Source organism: Nannospalax galili, unplaced genomic scaffold (assembly GCF_000622305.1).
Source record: "Nannospalax galili isolate Female #2095 unplaced genomic scaffold, S.galili_v1.0 scaffold75, whole genome shotgun sequence".
NCBI lineage: Eukaryota > Metazoa > Chordata > Mammalia > Rodentia > Spalacidae > Nannospalax > Nannospalax galili.
Window position 1 is genome coordinate 5,290,656 of NW_008339433.1, and position 20,116 is coordinate 5,310,771.

A 20,116-nucleotide genomic window follows, 5' to 3' on the forward strand; every position below is an offset into this window, starting at 1 on the left:
AATAAAGTAACGACGGACAAGACAGTGTTCCCATCACTGGGAACATAGTGACTAGGGAGACAGGCAGCATTATCCTGACTTTCAAAGTATTCCTTGTCAATGCAGTAACAGTTCTTTTGCCTTTTTCTCCCCTCTGTATCTGTCTCAGTCTGTGTGTGTGTGTATGTGTGTGTGTGTGTGTGTGTGTGTGCATGTGTGTATGTGTGTGTGTGAGAGAGTGAGAGAGAGAAAGAGAGAGAGAGAGAGAGAGAGAGAGAGAGAGAGAGAGAGAGAACCTAGAACTTTGAACATATTAGGCAGGCACTTTGACACTGACCTAGTTGCGTGAAACCTCCATTTCCAACTTCTTTTGTTTGTTTTTGAGACAGGGTCTCACTATGTAGCCCAAGTTGTCCTCAAACTCGTAATTCTCCTGCCTTCAGCTCTTGAGTGCTGGGATTTTATGTATGCGCCACCCTGCCTATCTTCACATTTCCAAATACTTGAGATCAGATGTATTTACATATGCAGATTTTTTTTTTAGTTTTTGAGACAGGGTCTCCCTGTAGCCCCAGCTGTCCTGGAACTTACTATGTAGACCAGGCTGGCCTTGAACTCACAGAGATCTGCCTGCCTCTGCCTCCCCAGTGCTGGAATTAAAAGCGTGTGCCACTACGCCCGGCACTTATGCAGATTTTTAATAGTTTTATCAATTATAGTTTACTCACCCATGCAAGTTAAGATCTAAATAAAACTAAGCAGGTTAAGGACCACATATGTTTATTTACCGCTTCTAATTTGGTTTTGTTACTTGATATCATATGGCCAGCCAGGTCTTGCCAAAATAAAATAAATGCCAAAAATAAATAGATAAATAAATAAATAAAAAAGAGACTGGATTTGGATGCACACGTTACACAGTGAGGCAGCTGATTTAGCTAATCCATGCCAAAACAGCTTTACTGCCTATAAGAACAGCTTGACTGGTGATTCACCATATGATTTAGGTGAGTCATATAACCTCTATGTCTGGGTTTCCTCAGCTGTAAATTATATAGATGGTATGAATATAACGAATGGGAGACACAATGGCCTGGTGTTAGAGTACCAGACTAGACCTGAAGGCTGTTGGACTAGTGAGATTGCTCAGTGGATAAAGGTGTTTGCTGCCAAGCCTGACCACCTGAGTTCAATCCCCAGAACCCACACACAGGGTGGAAAGAGAGAATCAACTCCCACAAATTGTCCTTTTACCTCTACATGTGTGCCATGGCATGCACACACATATTCAAAATAAATAAATAAATAAAGTAATAGTAATAAAGTAATAAATAAAGTAATAAGTAAGTGAGAGCTCTTGTCCTGACTTTGCTTCCACTTAGCTCTATGATCCTGGGCATCACCTCACTTTGCTGTACCTATTTTACCATCTGCAGAATTACAAGGAACAGCCCATTACAGAGGGGTGTGATAAAAATGAAGCAGGTAAAGTACTTCAAAAACTAGTTTTATAGATGTTAACATCATTATCGTGTATCAAGAAATTCTTAGCAAACACAATTTATCATCCCTAGATATATGTTTTACGTGTTCTTACTGTCACATGTTAGAAAACTGAGCTGCTTTGACTGCCCAAGAATTGAACCCAGCACTTTGAACATGCTAAGCACTACCACTGAGGTACATCCTCTGTCCTCTACTTGAAGGTCATGGTTTAAGAACATAATTTTCACAATCTTCATAGCAACAATTTTCAAAGTTACCCTGAGTCATTACACATGCACTTTTGATTTACACACAAAGCATAATGAAGGCAAAGACAAAATAGATGCACAGCATTCCAAGATCTATGGAAACGGCCGTGAATGTATTTAATCATCCTACATTCATGATTAATCAGACACTAGTCCTCAACTGTTTCATTTTGTGTGAAACTAACCCCTAATTAGTTCAATACACTCTAATTAGAAAAATGATTCCTTAGATTTATATTGAGAGCTTATGCCTTTTGAATCTCTTTCATGTACATTTTCTCATATGGATTTCACAATCCCATAAGGTAAGTTGAATAAGAATTTACTATCCCTATGTGCTAATATTTTTGTCAACTTATTTTATGCACATGAACCAATATTGATTTATAACTAATTTTAGAACTGGTATTTTCCATTGATTCTTATAGCTTGCAAAAAATATAACATATCTGAAAAGTTTATAACAGAAAGATAAGATGGAATTATAGTACAAGGTATATACATTTTAATAAACAAATAAAAATGGAGTTGAAAGAAAAACAGGTTTGTCCAGATCAGTTAGGACATTTTCTTTATTTAATGATTAACATAAACTTTTGTTAAATTTCTACTAAGAAATCCATGTTTGTTTATTCAATGAAAAATAATCTGAGCAAGTTTTCTGTACTTCAAAAGATTAACTTTGTGTTTGTTGGGGGGAGGGAGGTGGCAGAGATTTGAAGTCTTTTATTTTTAATACCAGTTCCTCAGAAACATCAGTTAAGCGTTCACAAACACACGTGTTTTTTTCCCCTTAATACAATTGTTGCTCATTTGGCAGAAACAGAGCCTAATCTCTGGCAAACATAATTCCAGTATTTAACAAGAAAATACATTTTTGATGCCTTAGTCAAAAATGCAAAGCTCTTTACATAAACTAATGGGATTAAAAAGAAATCCCAAGTACCTACTCACAGAATAAAGCTAAGGAAACACAACACACACACACACACACACACACACACACACACACACACACAAAGAGAAATGAATATAAAAGTTTACTTAAAAAATGGACATCAGTAATTTCGAATGTAAAATCTGTATATTTGGGGGGCTGGGTGTAGAGTTCAGTAGTGCAGTATTTGCCTAGTATAAGTGAATCCCTAGGTTTGATCCTGAACAGTGTTCCCCCAAATTATCTAAATATATGCATAAAAGAACAGCGAGACCCTGTCCCAACCCCCCCCCAAAGTATATGCATATATTGACAGTAAAGTTTGTTGAAATAATTAGATTCTAAAAGCCAGAAGTGGTGTTTCGTCCTGTAATGCCAGAATTTAGGAGTTAGAGACAGGAGGATTAGGAGTTCAAGGTCATCCATGGCTACAAAACAAGTTCAAGGCCAGCCTGACCTACATAAGACGCTGTCTCAAAAAGAAATTAGATTTTAAAATACTTTATTATTTTTATTTTATGTGTATGAGTGTATTGCCTGCATGTGTGTAAGTGCACCTGTGTCGTGCAATGCCTGAGGAGGTCAGAAGAGGGCAATGTATTCCCCTGGAACTGGAGTTATGGACTGTTGTTAGCTGCCACGTGGGTGCTGGGAACCAAACCCTCTGCAAGAGCAGTCAGTGCTCTTAACCACTGAGTCATCTCTCCAGCCCCCAAAGAAATTAGATTTTGAAGCGAGATGACTGTTTCAACACAGTATATCAATTAATTACATCCTAGGTTGTCTTCAAAAGTGTAAATACTTCTGTAGGAAAAAAAATAATGAAAATCTGAGTTCTCTTGGGTTATTTATTTTAAGCCAATTTTCTTTTACTATTTATATCCAAGCTTAAAATGAATAAGTATAGGCCAGACATAGTGGTACACGTCTTTAATCCCAGTACTTGAAAGGCACAGGTAGGCAGAGCTCTGTGAGTTTAAGGTCAGCCTAGTCTACATAACAAGTTCCAGGCTAGCCAGGGCTACTAAGTGAGACCCTGCCTCAAGAAAACCAACCGCCCAAACAAACAAACAGATAAATAACAAGTACAGACCCATTCAAAAGATTCCTCATGCTGTTGTCATTAGTCATGGTGCGTTATATTGTCTTGAAAATTTCATATTAACCATAAGACTTAAAAAAACGCTAAGGGATCAAATCTACAGAAAGCCAAGTGGGTAGGTTAAACAACTATATTACAAATAAATTAGTGGTTTGAGGAAAAAGTAAACTAAACACTACATAAACTGTCAACTAGCCTGATACTATCTTAAGATTTTTAGTTTGGTCACAATGGAGCCCAATATAGAACTACCAATGTGGATTTATAAAACACTAATCATGGGCTGGAAAGCTGACTCTGTTTTTAAGAGCATGTACTGCTCTTCTGGAGGACTTGGCTTCAGTTCTCAGCACCCACATCAGGTGGCTTATAACTGCCTGTAATTCCAGCATGCACGTAGACATAATTAACATAAAATAAATCTTAAAAAAAACTCTGATCAACTACCAAGAGCTGAGACCTCTACTATCTTCTTTCCTTTGTACCACACTTCTAAAATTTCAGAACTGAAAAAATTCAGATCTGTTAATTATTATGAATCAGAGAGGCTGACTTCTTCCAACTCTGAAATTCTCTCCTTCCAAATCAACTGCTTACATATCACTGAAAGTTTGGCTCTGTAGAAATACAGAGCTGTTCTGCACAATCTCAACCAGTTGCTGTCTTGCACTAGCATTATGAGGAGTGAGCTTTCAATTCCTTAACTCCTTCACTGCTCGATCAGAGGACAGATTTTTAAAATGACATTTATTTCTCTGTTTTTTTATGTGCACACATTCATCACATATGTTCCTGGTGCACAAGTAGAGGTGAGAGGACGACTTGCAGGAGTCTCTGGGATTGAACTCAGGTTGTCAGGCTTGGTGGTAAGTGCCTTCACTTACTGAGCCATCTCGCCAGCCTTCGATCGGGATAGATTAGCAGAATTAGCAGCATGGGGCTATTCTGTAACTCAGCAGTGAGGTAACAATAGTCTCATTACAAAGTCCAAAAATATGTTGCATACAGGAAATGGTTTTTTTAAAAGGTAGAGTTGGGGCGAGGGGTGGTTCATGCCTATAGTCTTGGCACTCAGGAGGCTAAGGAAGGAGGAGTGCTGTGAGTTTAAATCCAGCCGGAACTAGAGATTAGGACCCTGTCTCAAAACAAAAACATAAACCGCCACCAAAAAACAAAACAAGCGAACAAAAACACTAACAGAACCAGAAGGGACTTACAAGATGTTGCGAACTTTGTTTTGGCAGCGAGAGAAAAAAAAAAAAAAAAAGATTGGGTCATCAATGAGTTTTAGAAAACTGAAGATGAGGGTATTCATCAAGATGATGTGATGTGTTCTTCCTTCCAACTCCACATCATATTGTAGCAGTTTTCTTTCTTTCCATGGTTTTTGCGTTTTAAAAAAGATTTTTTTATATGTACGTGTATGAGTGTTTGCCTACATGTATGTAAGCGCACCACATTCGTGCAGCGCCCAGAGGGCAAAAGAAGGCATTGGATCCCCCTGGATCTGGAGCTACAAGTGATGAGCCATCAGGTGGGTGCTGGGAACCGAACCCAGGTCCTTTGCAAGAACAGCCAGTGCTCTTAATTTAAGCCATCTCTCCATGGTCTTTTGATTTGGGGTCTCTTGGGTAGCTCAGGTTGACCTAGAACTCAATATGTTGCCCAGGTTAACCTTGATATTGAACTTTCCTGTGTTATTAGCCTGTTAAGTGAAGGGATTATAGTGGGGCATCACCATGTCCAACTTTTAGGAACCTTCAAACTTTTGGGGGACAGTACTAGGGATTGAACTTAGGGCCTCACCCATGCTAGGGACGTGCTCTATCACTGAAAGTTTTTTTAAACTGAAAGTTTATCCCCCAAAGTTTTTTTTTTTTTTTAATGCTACCAGGTTTGGAGGATTTTATTTCCTTTTATCCTCAAATAAGTAGAAAAAGGCAGAAAACTGCTTTTGATTATGTCAATTTCTTCTAAAATTCAGCAATATAGTGTTGGGTTTTTAAAAATCACATTTGGGGTCCAGTGAGATGGCTTGATGGGTTAAGGCACTTACTGCCAAGCCTGATGACCTGAGTTCATTCCCGGAACCCACAAAGAGGGAAGCAACTCCTGCCGGCAAGTCATATGTGCACCACCCTGCAACAAATGCAGACATGTAATGAATTTAAATTTTTCACCTTTGGCAGCTGTCAAGATGGCTCAGTGATGCCAGGTGTGGTGGCTCATACCTTTAATTCCACCATTTGGGAGGAAGAGGCAGGCTGATCTCGTTGAGTTTGAGGCCAGCCTGGTCTCCATAGCAAATCCAGGCCAGCTGTGGCTACAGGGAGACCCTTTCTCAAAAAGCCCCAAAACAAAAACAAAAACAAAAAAAACCCAAGATGGCTCAGTGGATAAAGGCACTTACCACCAAGTCTGATGACCTGAGTTCGAGAATGACTCCCACAAGTTCTTCTTTGATTTTATGTGTACCATGGCACAGAGGCAGACAGACACATACAATAAATGAAAAAAATTCACATTTGTGTCCAGTCATGGTGGTGCATACCTGTAACCCCAGCACGTGGGAGGTGAAGGCAGGAAAACTGTCACAAGGTTGAAGTCAGCCTAGGCTACATAGCAATTACAGGGCCAGCCATGGCTACAGAAAACAGGGCTGGAGAAATGGCTCAACAGTTAAGAGCACTGGCTGCTGTTGCAGAGGACGTGGGGTTCGGTCCCCAGCAACGACATGGCAGCTAACAACCATGTTCCAGGGGATCTGACACTCTCTTCTGACCTCCCTGGTATTGCACGATATAGGTACACTTACATACATGCAGACACTACACAACACCGGTGCACTTACATACATGCAGGCAATACACTCACACACACACACAAAAATAAAATATTAAAAGCAACAATACCCAAACAAGCTGGGCATGGTGGGAAAGGACAAGATGGCAAATTGTTGCTACAATATAGTGTGTATGTGTGTGGGAGCAGTTGAGCCCATCTATTTAAAAGCCCAGGCAGATCTTGAATTTGCTATGTAGCTGAGGATCAACAAGTACTTGAATCACAGGCTTATACCCTGGCACCTGGCATTAAAATGTAGCTAATTTTTGATGCTGATGAGAACCATGGGTTCATTATACTTCTTTATGTCTATACTAGAAAAGCTCTGAAAATTCACATCTTCAATATTAACTGAATGTACTTAACATAAAAGAAAAATGTATGGTGTTAAGGTTTCTCTCAGATAACAGTGATAATATTGTCAGAGATTAACCTGTCCCTACATAGACAGCCTGAAATACCTTTTTCCCTTTTTGAAATAGGGTCTCGTGTATCCTAAGTTGGCCTTGACCTTGCTATGTAGCTAACAATGGGCTCTGAGCTTGATCTCTTTGTCTTTACCTCTCACATGCTGGAGTAAAGGCACCCGCTACTATTCAGCTGAAATATAATTCTTCATTTAGGAACCTGCATTGTGGACTAGAAGGGGCAAAGCAATAGTCACTTGAAATATCTACTTCTAAATTCGGTCTAAGGAGACTGTATTGTATTAGACTGCATTGTATTAGATTACTCTCAGGTCCTGAAACTGAACAATATGCTTGCCTGTGTCAAAGGGACGATGGTTTTTCAGCCTATTTGCTTGTTGAAGCTTTGCTATTTTTATAATTTTTTTTTCTGGTACATATGTACCCTGTACCACTGAGCTACACTTCCGGCTTCATTTTGATATATTTTTAAAAGATTTATCTTTTTGCCAAGCATGGTGGCACTTGCCTTAATTCCAAAACTTGGGAGGAAGGAGGATCTCTGTGAATTCGAGGCGAGTCTAATCTACATAGCCAAATTCCAGGCCAGCTGGGGCTACACAGTAAAACCTGGTCTCAAAATATAGATTTTTAATTATGTGTATGTGTGAGCAGGTGCCCATGGAGGCCAGAGGAAGCGGATCCCCTGGAGCTGGAGCTTACAGGTGAGCTGCCCAAAACAGGTATTAGGTACCAAACTCTGGTCTTCTGCAAGAGGCGCTCTTTACTGTGTCATCTCTTTGACCCCTCCCCCACTCCACCTAAATATTTTTAAGAAAGCTATGGTGAGTTTATTTGCTTGTTTGAGAATGCCTTGCTATGTAACCTAAAATGGCCCAGAACTCATTAGAATTACACTTAGAACTGCTATGTAGGGCCGGCAAGATGGCTTAGTAGCTAATAGCCACCTGTCAGCAAGCCTGACATCCACATACAATAAACAGGTATTTTTGTGTTTTTTTTTTACGGGGGGGGGGAGTGGGGAGGTTGGGATCTATGTAGCCCTGGCTGACCTGAAACTCACCATGTAGAGTAGGCTGGCTTTGAACTCAAGAGATCTACTTGCCTCTCTCTCCTGAGGGCTGGGAGTACACCTGGCCAATAAACGTTATTTTTTAAGATGGGTCTATTTTTTCAAGGAAGTGAAACAAGGGCTTGGGATATGGATCAGTTGGTAGTATTTGCCTAGTATGCACAAAGCCATGGGTTTGGTCCCCAATGCTGCGTAAAATAGGTAATCCCAACACTAAGGAGGCAGGGTTTGGTGGTTTGAATAAGGGTCCCCCAGGGGCTCAATATTCAAACACTTGGTCAGTTGGTAGCACTCTTTTGGAATGGTCATGGAATCCCTAGGTTGTTTGCCCTTGCTAGAGAAAGCCTGTCAGTGGGGGTGGGCTGAGGGTTCAGAGCCTGGTCCCACTTCCAGTTGCTCCCTCTGCTTCCTGTACCTGCTTTAAGATGTGAATGTTCAGCTTTCTGCCCCCACCTCCTGCCATGCTTCCTCAACAAGATGGGTCTGACTCATCCCTCTGTAACTGTAAGCCCTATACATTCTTCCTATTCACTTGCCTTGGTCATGGTGGTTTATCACAGCAACAAAAAAGTCTAATACACATGGGTCACATACAGTTCAAGGTCACCCTCAGTTACACAGTGAGTTTGAAGGAGATGGAGATGGCTCAGCAGTTAAGAGCACTGACCGCTTTTGCAGAGGACCCAGGTTTGATTCCCAGCACTCACATGGCAGCTAACAACCATCTGCAAGTCCAGTTCCAGGGTATCTGACGCGTTCTTCTGACTGCCATGAGCATTGCATAACATGGGTGCACTAACACAAAAAGGCAACACACTTTATATACATAAAATAAATAATAAAATACTTTAAAAAAAATAGTGAGTTTGAAGTCATAAGCCTGGGTTGATATATGAGATCCTGTCTCAAAACACTAGAAGTTAATCAAATACAAAGTAAGAAGATAACATTTTAAAGAATAGTGCTTTATTGAGTAAGCTTTATTCACAGAAAAATAAGCTTTAATCTACAAATGCCAGATCATACAGCAGAAAGAAATTTTCTTAATTTTCCATACTGATGGAAAGGTTCCTACTAATGAAAAAAGCCATACAATTATATTCACAAATATAGTACTCTGTCTCAAAACATTCAACAAAATTATTCACAACACTAATATAATGACATAAGAATCGTCATCCTGTCAGGTGAAATACAACAATGAAAAAAAATGCGAACTAACAAATTACATTAAAGCCTTGGTTACATCAAATCAAAAATGCAAATTTGTTGCTAAGTACAGACAGAATTGTAAAATGTACTTACATGGGAATTTTAAATGTCACACTAATGTACACAACAAGCACCTAGTAAATGCCAAAAAATCTGTGTGCGTATCTGCAAACTTCAGCCTTCAAAACAGAACCTAACCACCCAAGCATTAGTGTCAGTTTAATTTGAAGATGTATTTCAGATTGTCATAGGGTATCAATTATAAAGTATCATTTAATTTGTAGTTAAAGTTATGGCATAGAACAGCTGAAAAATAAACATTTGAGACTGCCAGGACAGGTAGTTTGGTGAAGTTTTACCTCTTCTGACGTCCCAGTCAGAGCTCGGCTACTAGTTAGTGATATAGCCTTGAACTAGTGACCTTTCATTTGAGCCTCAGTTGCCACAAATATAAAATGAGGGAGACCAGTAAGCTATTCTCTAAAGTCACTTCTGACATTCTGTGACCATTATTTTAAGGAAGAAATCTACATTATGTTAAATGCGTAAGAGTGAAACTAAACTTATTAGGGTGGGAATTAGTCAATTATTTCTATTAGGAAAGCTAAACTGAGCTCAGTATTTTTTTCTGGGAGGTGGAGAGATGGTTCAGCTGTTCAGAGCACTGGCTGTTCTTGCAGAGGAGCATGGTTCGAATCCCAGCATCCACATGACGGGTAACAGCTGTCCATAACTCCAGTTCCAGGGGGGATCAGACACCCTCTTCTGATCTCTGGGGGCACTTACATGTATGCAGGCAATACACACATACATGTAAAACAAAATATATTTTCTAGTGTTTAAAAAATGATTTAAATACTTTAAAAGGAGTGACTTATTAATCGTAATTTATAGCTTCATTTTGAGCACCCAGAAAGGTAACCATGACTAAAAGTTATCATGTAAAACTTTTACAATTAGTCCAAAGTTTGAGATCAAGGCAAACCCATATAGGGGTATAAGGGTTTTAGGATGACTGTCAACATTTACAGCAGGTGTTTTTACAAGATATTCTCCTTGAACTCTGTAATCTTGTACGATGTGAAATACTGTAGACACTGAAGATGTAAAATCAATTTTACAGAAGAAAAATGGCTGGTTTGGTTTTTCTGTTTTTAAATATTTTATTATTTTCATGTGAATGCGTGTATTGCCTGCCTGTAGTTAAGAACACCCGTGTCATGCAATGCCCACGGAGGACAGAAGAGGGTGTCAGAACCCCTGGAAGTGGAGTTACAGGCAGTTGTTAGCTGCTATGTGGGTGCTGGGATTCGAACCTGGGTCTTCTGCAAGAACAATCAGTGTTCTTAACCGCTGAGCCATCTCTCCAGCCCCAGGCTTCTCTCTGTTTGTGGGTGCAGGCTCGCACCTGCTGTGGTGTAAGTGTGGAGGTCAGAGGACAACCTTCAGGTGTCAGTAGGTCCTCACCTTTCCACCTTGTTTGAGAAAGGGTGTCTTTGATACTGCCTAAGCCAGACTAGCTGACTCTAGAGCTTCTGGGGTTTTTCCTGTTGCTTCTCATGTTTCCTGTAGGCATGCTGGGATTATAGATGCTTGGGCTATTTCGTCCAGCTTTTATGTGTGTTCTGGAGATCAAAACTCAGATTGTGAAGCTTGTGTGGCAAGAACTCCCCGCCTCCACTGATGGCTATGTTTTGTAAAAGAGCAGACTTGAATAAAATGTTATCTATCAAATATTCCTTTCTTTCTCTAATGGTAATGACATATGACCTACCTAATTTCTCCTAACCTCTCCTCCTCTTTCCTTACTCAGTACCTGGGTAATAAGAAATAAAATAATGATTTGTGTCTAATGGGAACAAGATATGCAGTTAATACTGGGGTGGTAGTTTCCATTCAGAATTCAAGATACAAACTTTATCCACTAAAATGAAAATGGAAAAAAATACAAAATGTAAATAGTATAACAAAAAAAACATATACACACTTACTACACTCCACCTCCACCCTGAACTAAAGGAAGGGGAAAACAAATCTAGCAGAAAAAGCAATACAAAGCCATTGATAAACTGTTATATACTAAATTAATGCTAAACACTTTCACAAAAATTAAGAAAAAGCTTTTGATCAACACTAAATTATTACAAAAAATAAACTATTACAAAATAACTTCAGTCTTCACATGACTAATATGGAGTAAAATAGGTCGTGATTCAAAATCCTAGTGTGAACTTTACATAAAAAAGGAAACATGAACATGTGGTTACTGAGAACTTTCAGGGGTGGTGATTCAGATTGTATTTTTGACCTTAAAAGTGATCAATTTTTGCATAGCAATATGGAAAAAATCCAGTGTTTTTTTCGTAGTGTGCTCACAGACCAACTTTGGTAAATCTCCAACAATATGATTACGAGTTGGAGTGCTGTTGTGATTTTTAATAACCTGAAGCAACAGTGTTTCTAAACAATTCTTAAAATAAACCTGTTAGCTACATCAGCTTCATGCATTAAGTTTCACAACTCATGAAGACAAAAAAGGAGGTCTTGCTTAACTCTAAGCACACAAGTTTTAAAAGAAGAGTTTTAACAAACTGAGGCTCCCAGAACAGGAAAAGCTTTATGCTAAAACAATTCAGTCCTTGAGTCCTTGGCCAACTAGATTAGATATCTACACGACTTGGAGCTGAAGTATCCTGGACAACATTTAGAAAAAATATTAACACTTTTGTCCCCTTGTAGAATGCTTTATACGTAAATTTAAGCCTTAGCCAATATAGAGTAAGTTCAGTTTAATGACTACAGAATTGAAACTAAGTAGAAGACAATAAAAGAACTGAAGATTTTTACCAAAAAAGAGGGGAAAATGCAGTCATTATTTAATTTTGCTAATTCCTATTTAAATTTGGAATATTTTAAATATAATATCATTTACCACAGTAATCAGCAGGTTAGGAGAACCTAACAATACTCTTTCTCTTAGAAAATACAGCAAAAATCTAATTCTTAACAGTTTCACTCCCAAACTGTTCTCTGTAGTAAAATGTACCAGTCTCTACAAGAGGTCTGTCTTGATAATGTTTTTAGGTAAATCCTGCATGTTCTATGAAGCATTTTAACTTCCATTTTTATTCATATTGACTCTTAAAAGGTTCTTTAAAAAATCTTTAAACTACTCGTCATATTTTATACTTTCCAAGAGGTTTTAATGATCTTGAGGAAACATTTTTAAAGTATTTATTACTATTACTAGTCAAGAAACAAATATAAAACGATTAAAGACTTAAGAATTTTGTCCTATATACATCTTAACTGACCTAACAGTAAAAACTCACATGAAACTTTTAAGATACAAAATGACATGAGAATCTCAACAAGGAAAGCGGCCACTAAAACTACAAGCAGTGTACACACATGCTTCTACTTTGACCTACATAAGCAGACAGGTGTTTAAAATACTGGATTAACAAAGATCTTTTAGTAAAGTGACTTAGGCAGGCTTAAACTAGCAAGGATTAAGGATGAATCCTTACTAATTGATTGGAAGATCTGAGACATATTTTATATTTCATTTTACAAAATCAGAAATATTTATTTTGAAACAAGATAAGACATGGTCTACCTGTCAGAAAACTACCACTCAGAAATATTTTCCATCCACAAAGCAGGTAAAACAAAACATTTACATTTCACATTGGCACCAACAAGGTTAACGTCCCTGCCTTTTAGGATTAGAAAAACTAAAACTGAGCAATAAGTAGTTTTGCAGACATTTGAACATGCCTAAGCCTTTAAATCAGCAAAATACTTCCTAAAAATTCTGATTATAAAAGTAATACATACATATAAAAAATTCAAACAGAACAAAATGAAAAAAGTGAAGGGCCCCATAAGCCCCTCTAGGACCCTCTCCCATCCCCCCACCCCCCTCAAGAAAACAAAAACACATTTAACAGTTTGGTGCATATCTTCCCAAATCTTTTTGTCCTATACAGATACAAAATACACACACTTTGATTTGGCTCAAACTATACAGTGTTTTGCCACTTGTATTTTATACTTAATCTATCATTGACATCTTTCCATGTCAGCACATGAAGGCTAACTGGTAGTGTATCATTATATATCTTTTTGGAGATGGCAAAAACACTTAAAAAAAGGTCATTCACACAAGTATATGCATAATTTTAAAAGAAATTAAACAATTCTAAAACACAAACATCTAAAAATAATATCTATCTTTTCAACACTGTTGTGTTTCCTTGTTCACACTAAACAAGTTATATGACTGACCAGATTAATCTCCACACTTATACAGAATGCTCCATTTATTAAGTTTACCCAAAAGGAATGAAAAATGCAGATGACATAGAAACTGTCAGTGTAGTACACATACACATTGTGATCACTTATAAAATGCTTCTTACTGTAGAGTTTCGACTAAATAATAAAAAAAACTGGATAAATGAATGACATAGGTAATAACCCGAAAAATCTAGAAATTCAAAATTCGGACTGAAACAGTGCCATTACCGTTTGTTTCCACTTGGGAGTAGATGCTAATGGAATTCAATGCTGATTACTTAAAGATCGTTCCCATCACACATTCAATTAGATTAATAAGAACATAACATGCCTACTGTGGCGCTGGATTAAGACATGAAAATTTTTTGCTTGAACGTAATGATTGTGTAGCACATGGGACATCTGTTAACAGCATCAGCACATTCTTTACAAGTGACCAGATGGCCACAAGGAACAAACACTACAGCAATAGTTCTATCCATACAGATTTTGCAAATCTTCTCCTCTTGCAGGCGCCTTAGCTGTTCTTCAGTACTAATCCCTGCACAAAGAGAAAAATACATACCAACTTTAGATTTTTAGTTGTGTAAAGTCATCAAAAGACTTCTTGAAGCCCTCCTGTGTGCCAGACACTCAAGTACTGGGAGACATGAAGATGACTCACACATGGCATGTGTTCTTAAATAGCCTGCATCCTAGTGGGAGAGGTGGTGAGATGTGGCTGAAGAGGTTAAGTACAAAGTACAAAGTGATAAGTGCTATAATAAAGTTATGTATAAAGTGCTCTGAGACAAGAAGAACAAGTTTGTCTGTCCAGGCTGATTGGAGGAAGGTGCCACCGGAAGGAGGAGGCCAGTAGAGGAGTGATAGTAAGCATGGGCAACAAATTTGCCCATCAGAAAAGAAAGAATGAGGTAAAAAAGTAGCACATGGAAAGGGCATGCTTAATTCCATAATAGGACCCATTTGAAGGACACTGGCGCAAGTGGAACAAGAGGATTCGGTGTCTGGATGTGAGAGCTGAAAAGAAAATGAGGAACTAATGTTGATTTCAAATTCGTTAATGTGGCTGACAAGGAGATGGCGAGAACTATAGGAAATATAGAAGGAGATACAGGTTTGACATTTTCAAGTATTTTTGACGTGCTGGCGGGGTATCCAAACAAAAATAACCAGTCAGCAACTGCAGAGTCAAATCTGAAGGTCAGAAGTCAGAGCTAGAGATAAAGATTTGGGTATCATTAGATATAGGAGACACTGAAGTAGTTGAATTTAACCTTCCCCTGAACAGATTTTATGAAAATGCTAATATGCCACAAAATTCTGTTTTGTGGTCACACATAATTTTAATAACAGCATCAGTAGTCAGGAGTAACAGAAGATAAATACAATACATATTTTAACTATCTTTGGGTTTTTTTTTGTCCTTTTTGAGACTGGGTCACCCTGGTAGCCCCAGTGGTCCTGGAACTCACTAGGTAGACCAGGCCGGCCTTGAAGTCACAGAGATTCACCTGCCTCTGCCTCCCAAGTGCTGGGATTAAAGGCATGCACCACCATACCAGGCCCCTATTTTAACTATCTTTGTATACTGTATACGAATGTTTTCCAAATCTGGCCTCAATGAGAATTATTTGAAGACACTTTTTCCCCTGGAGGGGTGGGGGTAGGGTAAGGCAATGATAGGGATGGGAATCCAGGTGCAAAACACTTTAAAACCAATCTGTTTTACTTATAAACTTACAGATTTTACACACAATGATAAAAGCCACTGTTGTCCAAAATAACTAATACATTTCAAATGAATCAGTCAAGACTAGGAATGTAGTTTAGTTGGTAGAGTGCTTGTCTATCATGTACAAAGCCATAGGTTCTGATTCTGAGCACCTTGGAAACCAGGTGTGGTGGTGCAAGTCTGTAATCCAAGCACTTGGGAGTGGAAGAGTGGGTTGTGAATATGATACAAGTACATTATGTACACGTATTGGAAATAGAATGAAACCTATTATGTATAATTAATATTATATAATTAAGACATTAAAATGAATAAAATGGCGAATCTTAGATCTTTATTAAAATTAATCAAATGAAAAAAAATGCTTCAAACTTGAGAGGTTAGGGGTGTAGCTCACAGGTAGATTGCTTGCTTAACGTATGTCAGGCCCTGTATTCACCCAGCACTGGAAATAAAAGGGAGGGATATTAAAAGCAAGTAGGCTTCTGATGATCTTACAGAATTAATGTTGTCAAGTCTGATAACAACATATTATGTCCCTAACATTCTTATGCTGCAGCCCTAATGTTCCATATGGTGGTATTTGGAGGTGGGGCTTTATCTAGCACAGCCATATTACTACCACACAATGCTCCAATAAACCAGAGAACACATATCTACCCTAAAAGATCATAAGGAAGCTGAAAAATTCCTATCATCCAGTCATATATCAAACAACTAATATCATGTTTGTGGTGCTGCTGGTATAACCCAACCTACTGGGCTGCCAGTCATATCAAAATATAGCAAAAAGTAATGTCTTGATGACAAATGACTACATTATTGGTTTATGCATTTATCTTACTACTTTGTTAGAATATACTTCTGCATATAAATAAAATTATCTTAAAACAGCATGCAGTATTATGCTAAAAGTCTCAGAATATACTTCATGTTTAGAAAGCATCTGGATTTCATCAAGAGGCCACACGAAGTAGTTGGCCTATGCCATCTGTTTGTTTGACTATATACATTGATGTTTATTCAATGATAAGATTGTCTCACACATTTCTCAGAACATACTCCTTTACTGAGCAATACATGACTACAATTCGGTTTAGATGAAGTCATATGCTTGAGAGCTCCTGAAGGAGTTAGCATGCTTATTAGTAGAGGAAGAAAGGAGAATGAACTTATATATGCCACTTTAGGAAGGTAATTATCTGAAGGGCCCTCATAGGAATGGGGTACCTTGATTTTGGTCTTCCTAGTTTGTGAAAAACAAATGCTTATGGTTTAAGCCACCCAGTCTTTGGTATTTTGTTATAGCAGCCTAAGAAGTACAGCATTAAGGGCATGTTTAAAAACCATCCTGAGCTGTTGAATATACATTGAAGTCTCTGTAGACAATGGTAGACGGGATATCTGGTATTTACTTTAAAGTAAGTGTGGCTTGACAAGGAAGGTAATAATCAAGACTGGAAAAGAGCTGCTGATTATTGAAGCTGAATGCTGAATGATGGAGGGAGTTGTCAGTGTGCTGTACAGTTCTCTCCACTTCTATGGATGTTCGAAATTTTTCATGAGAGATTAATGCCTACCTTTCTGCAATGAAGTCTCACATGACTCATCCTCTGAATTCTCTTTCTGAGCGCTCACTAGATCTGCAACCAGAACCTCAAGTGATACATAGCTGCTCCCAGATGTTTCAACTTTTTTCTCCATTACTTTCTTAATGTCCTTGAAATTGAATCCCATTCGGATTACCTCTTGTACCATAGGATTTTGGAAGACTATATCATCTGAAATGAAAGTTGGGAGGAAAAAAACAAACATTTTCGTTAATGGAACTCAACAATAAAACAGTTTAGGGCCTTTAAAGACTATAAGGGGCTGGAGAGATGGCTCAGTGGTCAAGAGCGCTGACTGCTCTTACAAAGGACCTGGGTTTGATTCCCAGCACCCACATACCAGCTAACAACTGTCCATAACTCCAGTTCCAGGGGAATCTGACGCCTACTTCTGACCTCCACAGGCATTGCATGACACGGGTGCACTTACACACATGCAGTCAATACACTCATACACATAAAATAAAAATTTAAATTAAAAAGACTATGATATGGCTGGTGTGTAGCTCAGTGGTAGAGTGCATGCGTACTATGTGTTAATAGCCTGGAATGGGCTCCTAAAGTTGGAAAGAAAAAAAGAAGACTGAAAAATAGTGCAAAGAAAGTGCTAAGGGGCTGAGGATGGGGCTCAGTTGGAAGAGTACTTGCCTAGCATGCATGAAGCCCCGAATTCAATCTGCCAGCAACACATAAACCTGGCATGGTAGCACACACCAGTAACCTCAGCAATTAGATTGAGGCAAGAGGATCAGAATTTCAACATCATCCTTGGCTATATACTAAGCTCAAGGCCAGCCCAGGATAAATGAAACCCTGTCTCAAAACAAAACAGAACAAAAAACAAAAATGGGCTAGACAACCCAGAATTAAGAGCGCTGCCTGCTCTTATAGAAGACATGGGTTTGATTTCCAACACCCACATGGTGGCAATCAACTGTCCATGACTCGAGTTTGGGAGATCTGATGCCCTCTTCTGGCCTCTGTGGGCACTGCATGCATGTGGTGCACTTAAATATGTGCAGGCAAAACACTCATATACATAAATTTAAATTTTTCCTTTTATATATTATTTTTATTTTATGTGTATGCGTGTAAAGCCTGCATGTAGGTAGGTGCACCCAAGTTGTGCAATGCCCTTGGAGGTCAGAAAAGGGTACCAGATCCTTTGGAACTGGAGTTACAGATGGCTGTTAGCTGCCAGGTAGGTGCTGGGAATCAAACCCAAGTCCTCCGCAAGAACAGTCAGTGCTCTTAGCTGCTGAGCCATCTCTCTAGCTCCACACATTAATTTTTTAAGAATAAATTTTAAAAAAGGAGTCAGGCGTGGTGGCACAAGCCTTTAATTCCAGCAGCGGCAGGCAGACTTCTATGAGTTCAAGGCCAGCCTGGTCTACAAAGCGAGTTTCTCAAAAAGATCGCCCCCCAGCAAAAGAATAAACAAAAAGTTTCAAAGACTGATGCACTCACAATACAGAGACATTTCAGGCCACACAGTATGTGATTCAACATATACTGTATGTCCCAAATAAGCAAAACCATAAAGAAAGTAGATTAATGTTTGGAACTAGTGGTAGGATGGGGAATGACTGCTGATCGGTGGGTATGGGGAGTCATGACAATGGCGCGCAATTAAATAGAGTGATGTCTGTACACCCTGTAGAATATACTACAAAACATCATGTCACACACTTTATCAAGTTAAAATTTATGTTATTTGAGCTGTATTTCAATCTTTAAACCTTAAACCAAAGCCAAGGCAAGAGTCTCATTAGTCATAAATAGAAAAGTATGCATCGTAAGGGTAACTAAATAACAAATATTATTTGAGAAATATTATAGAATCTTTGTTTTTGTGGTACTGGGATTGAACTTTTACATGTTAAGTAAGCATTCTATCACTGAAATACAACTCTAGCTCTAGATTCTTTGTTTTTCCATGAATAACTGAAAAAAATGAGCTAGAAAAAAAAATGATTTACTTTATTATTTATGCCTGCTGCAAAACCCATGCCAAATAATATCAAAGTAGTTCTGCATTTCAAACACATTTATGAATATATGTAGTATTCTGCTTTGTAATCGCTAAGATACTAAATAGATGATGTTACCAGCACAGAGACTAGGGAATCACCAGACATTCTAAATTAAACTTTCTATTTTTGAAACATGCTGCCTAAATTGAAAAATGGGATCTAAAAAAGAAAAAGAGATTTATAGTGTGATATGAGATTCAGAAAAAAATGAGAATTTACAGTATATGAGATTCAGAAGACCTTGCTTACAGTTCTAGTTCTGATAACAATTTATGTGACCATTAGTAGATCATATAACATGTTTCTTCAGCTGAAAAATGAGAATAACAATATCTTTGCTGGGGATGTAGATCAGTCAGAGGGCTTATCTATCATTATCAAGGTTCTGGGTTCTATCCCCAGCACTAAAAATATAAACAAATAAACCACCATGATTATCTGCTTTAGTTGGGTGTGGTGATACACGCCTATAAAGGCAGAACTCAAAAAAAGACTGAAGCAAGAAGACAGAGAGGTCTAGGCCCTCCTGTGCTAAATCGTAAGACTCTCTCTAAAAAATAACAAAAACAAAAATTCAAACACTCCATTACCTTTTTTTGCTTAATGTAGTATTTGCATTGCTAACTTTGTTTTTTATTTGATTTTATTTTTTTGAGACAAGGTCTTGCTATACAGTCCAAGCTGGCCTCAAACTTGGAATTCTCCTGCTTTAACCTCCTGACTGCTAGGATTATAGGTTTGCCACATCTGGCTATGTCCATTTTTACTATAATCTTAGTACAGATCTACCATTCTTATTATAGAAATATCTGAACTAAAATTAGCACTTCAGCCCAGAGTGATGGTGCATACCTTTAATCCTAGCACTTGCAAGGCAGAGGATGGTGATCTCTGTGAGTTCAAGGCCAACCTGGTCTATATAGGGAGCTCTAAGCCAACCAGGACTACAGAGACCCTGTCTCAAAATAAATAAACAAGCAAACCAACAAACAATATATATGTATGTACTTCATTAAATTTTTACATTTAGAACAACCTCATTTATAATAAACATCCTATAATGATTTTGAAAGGATTTTTTACCCCACAAATAACAAATATAATAAAT

At 38.2% G+C, this 20,116-nt stretch overlaps 1 protein-coding gene across 5 annotated transcripts in view; it reads right to left on the minus strand.

The window, feature by feature from the left end:
- Positions 1-10,885: 10,885 nt before the first annotated feature.
- The window catches only part of Xiap (X-linked inhibitor of apoptosis), a 48,708-nt gene continuing 39,477 nt past the window's right edge, over positions 10,886-20,116 (minus strand). For all 5 annotated transcript variants that reach the window (XM_008833919.2, XM_029563963.1, XM_017798390.2 and 2 more), the window contains 2 exons: positions 16,946-17,146; positions 10,886-14,171 (listed from right to left, as the gene is read on the minus strand). In XM_008833919.2, the coding sequence (XP_008832141.1) occupies positions 13,978-14,171; positions 16,946-17,146 (395 nt within the window). In that variant the 3' untranslated portion in view covers positions 10,886-13,977. The remainder of the gene's footprint in view (positions 14,172-16,945; positions 17,147-20,116) is intronic.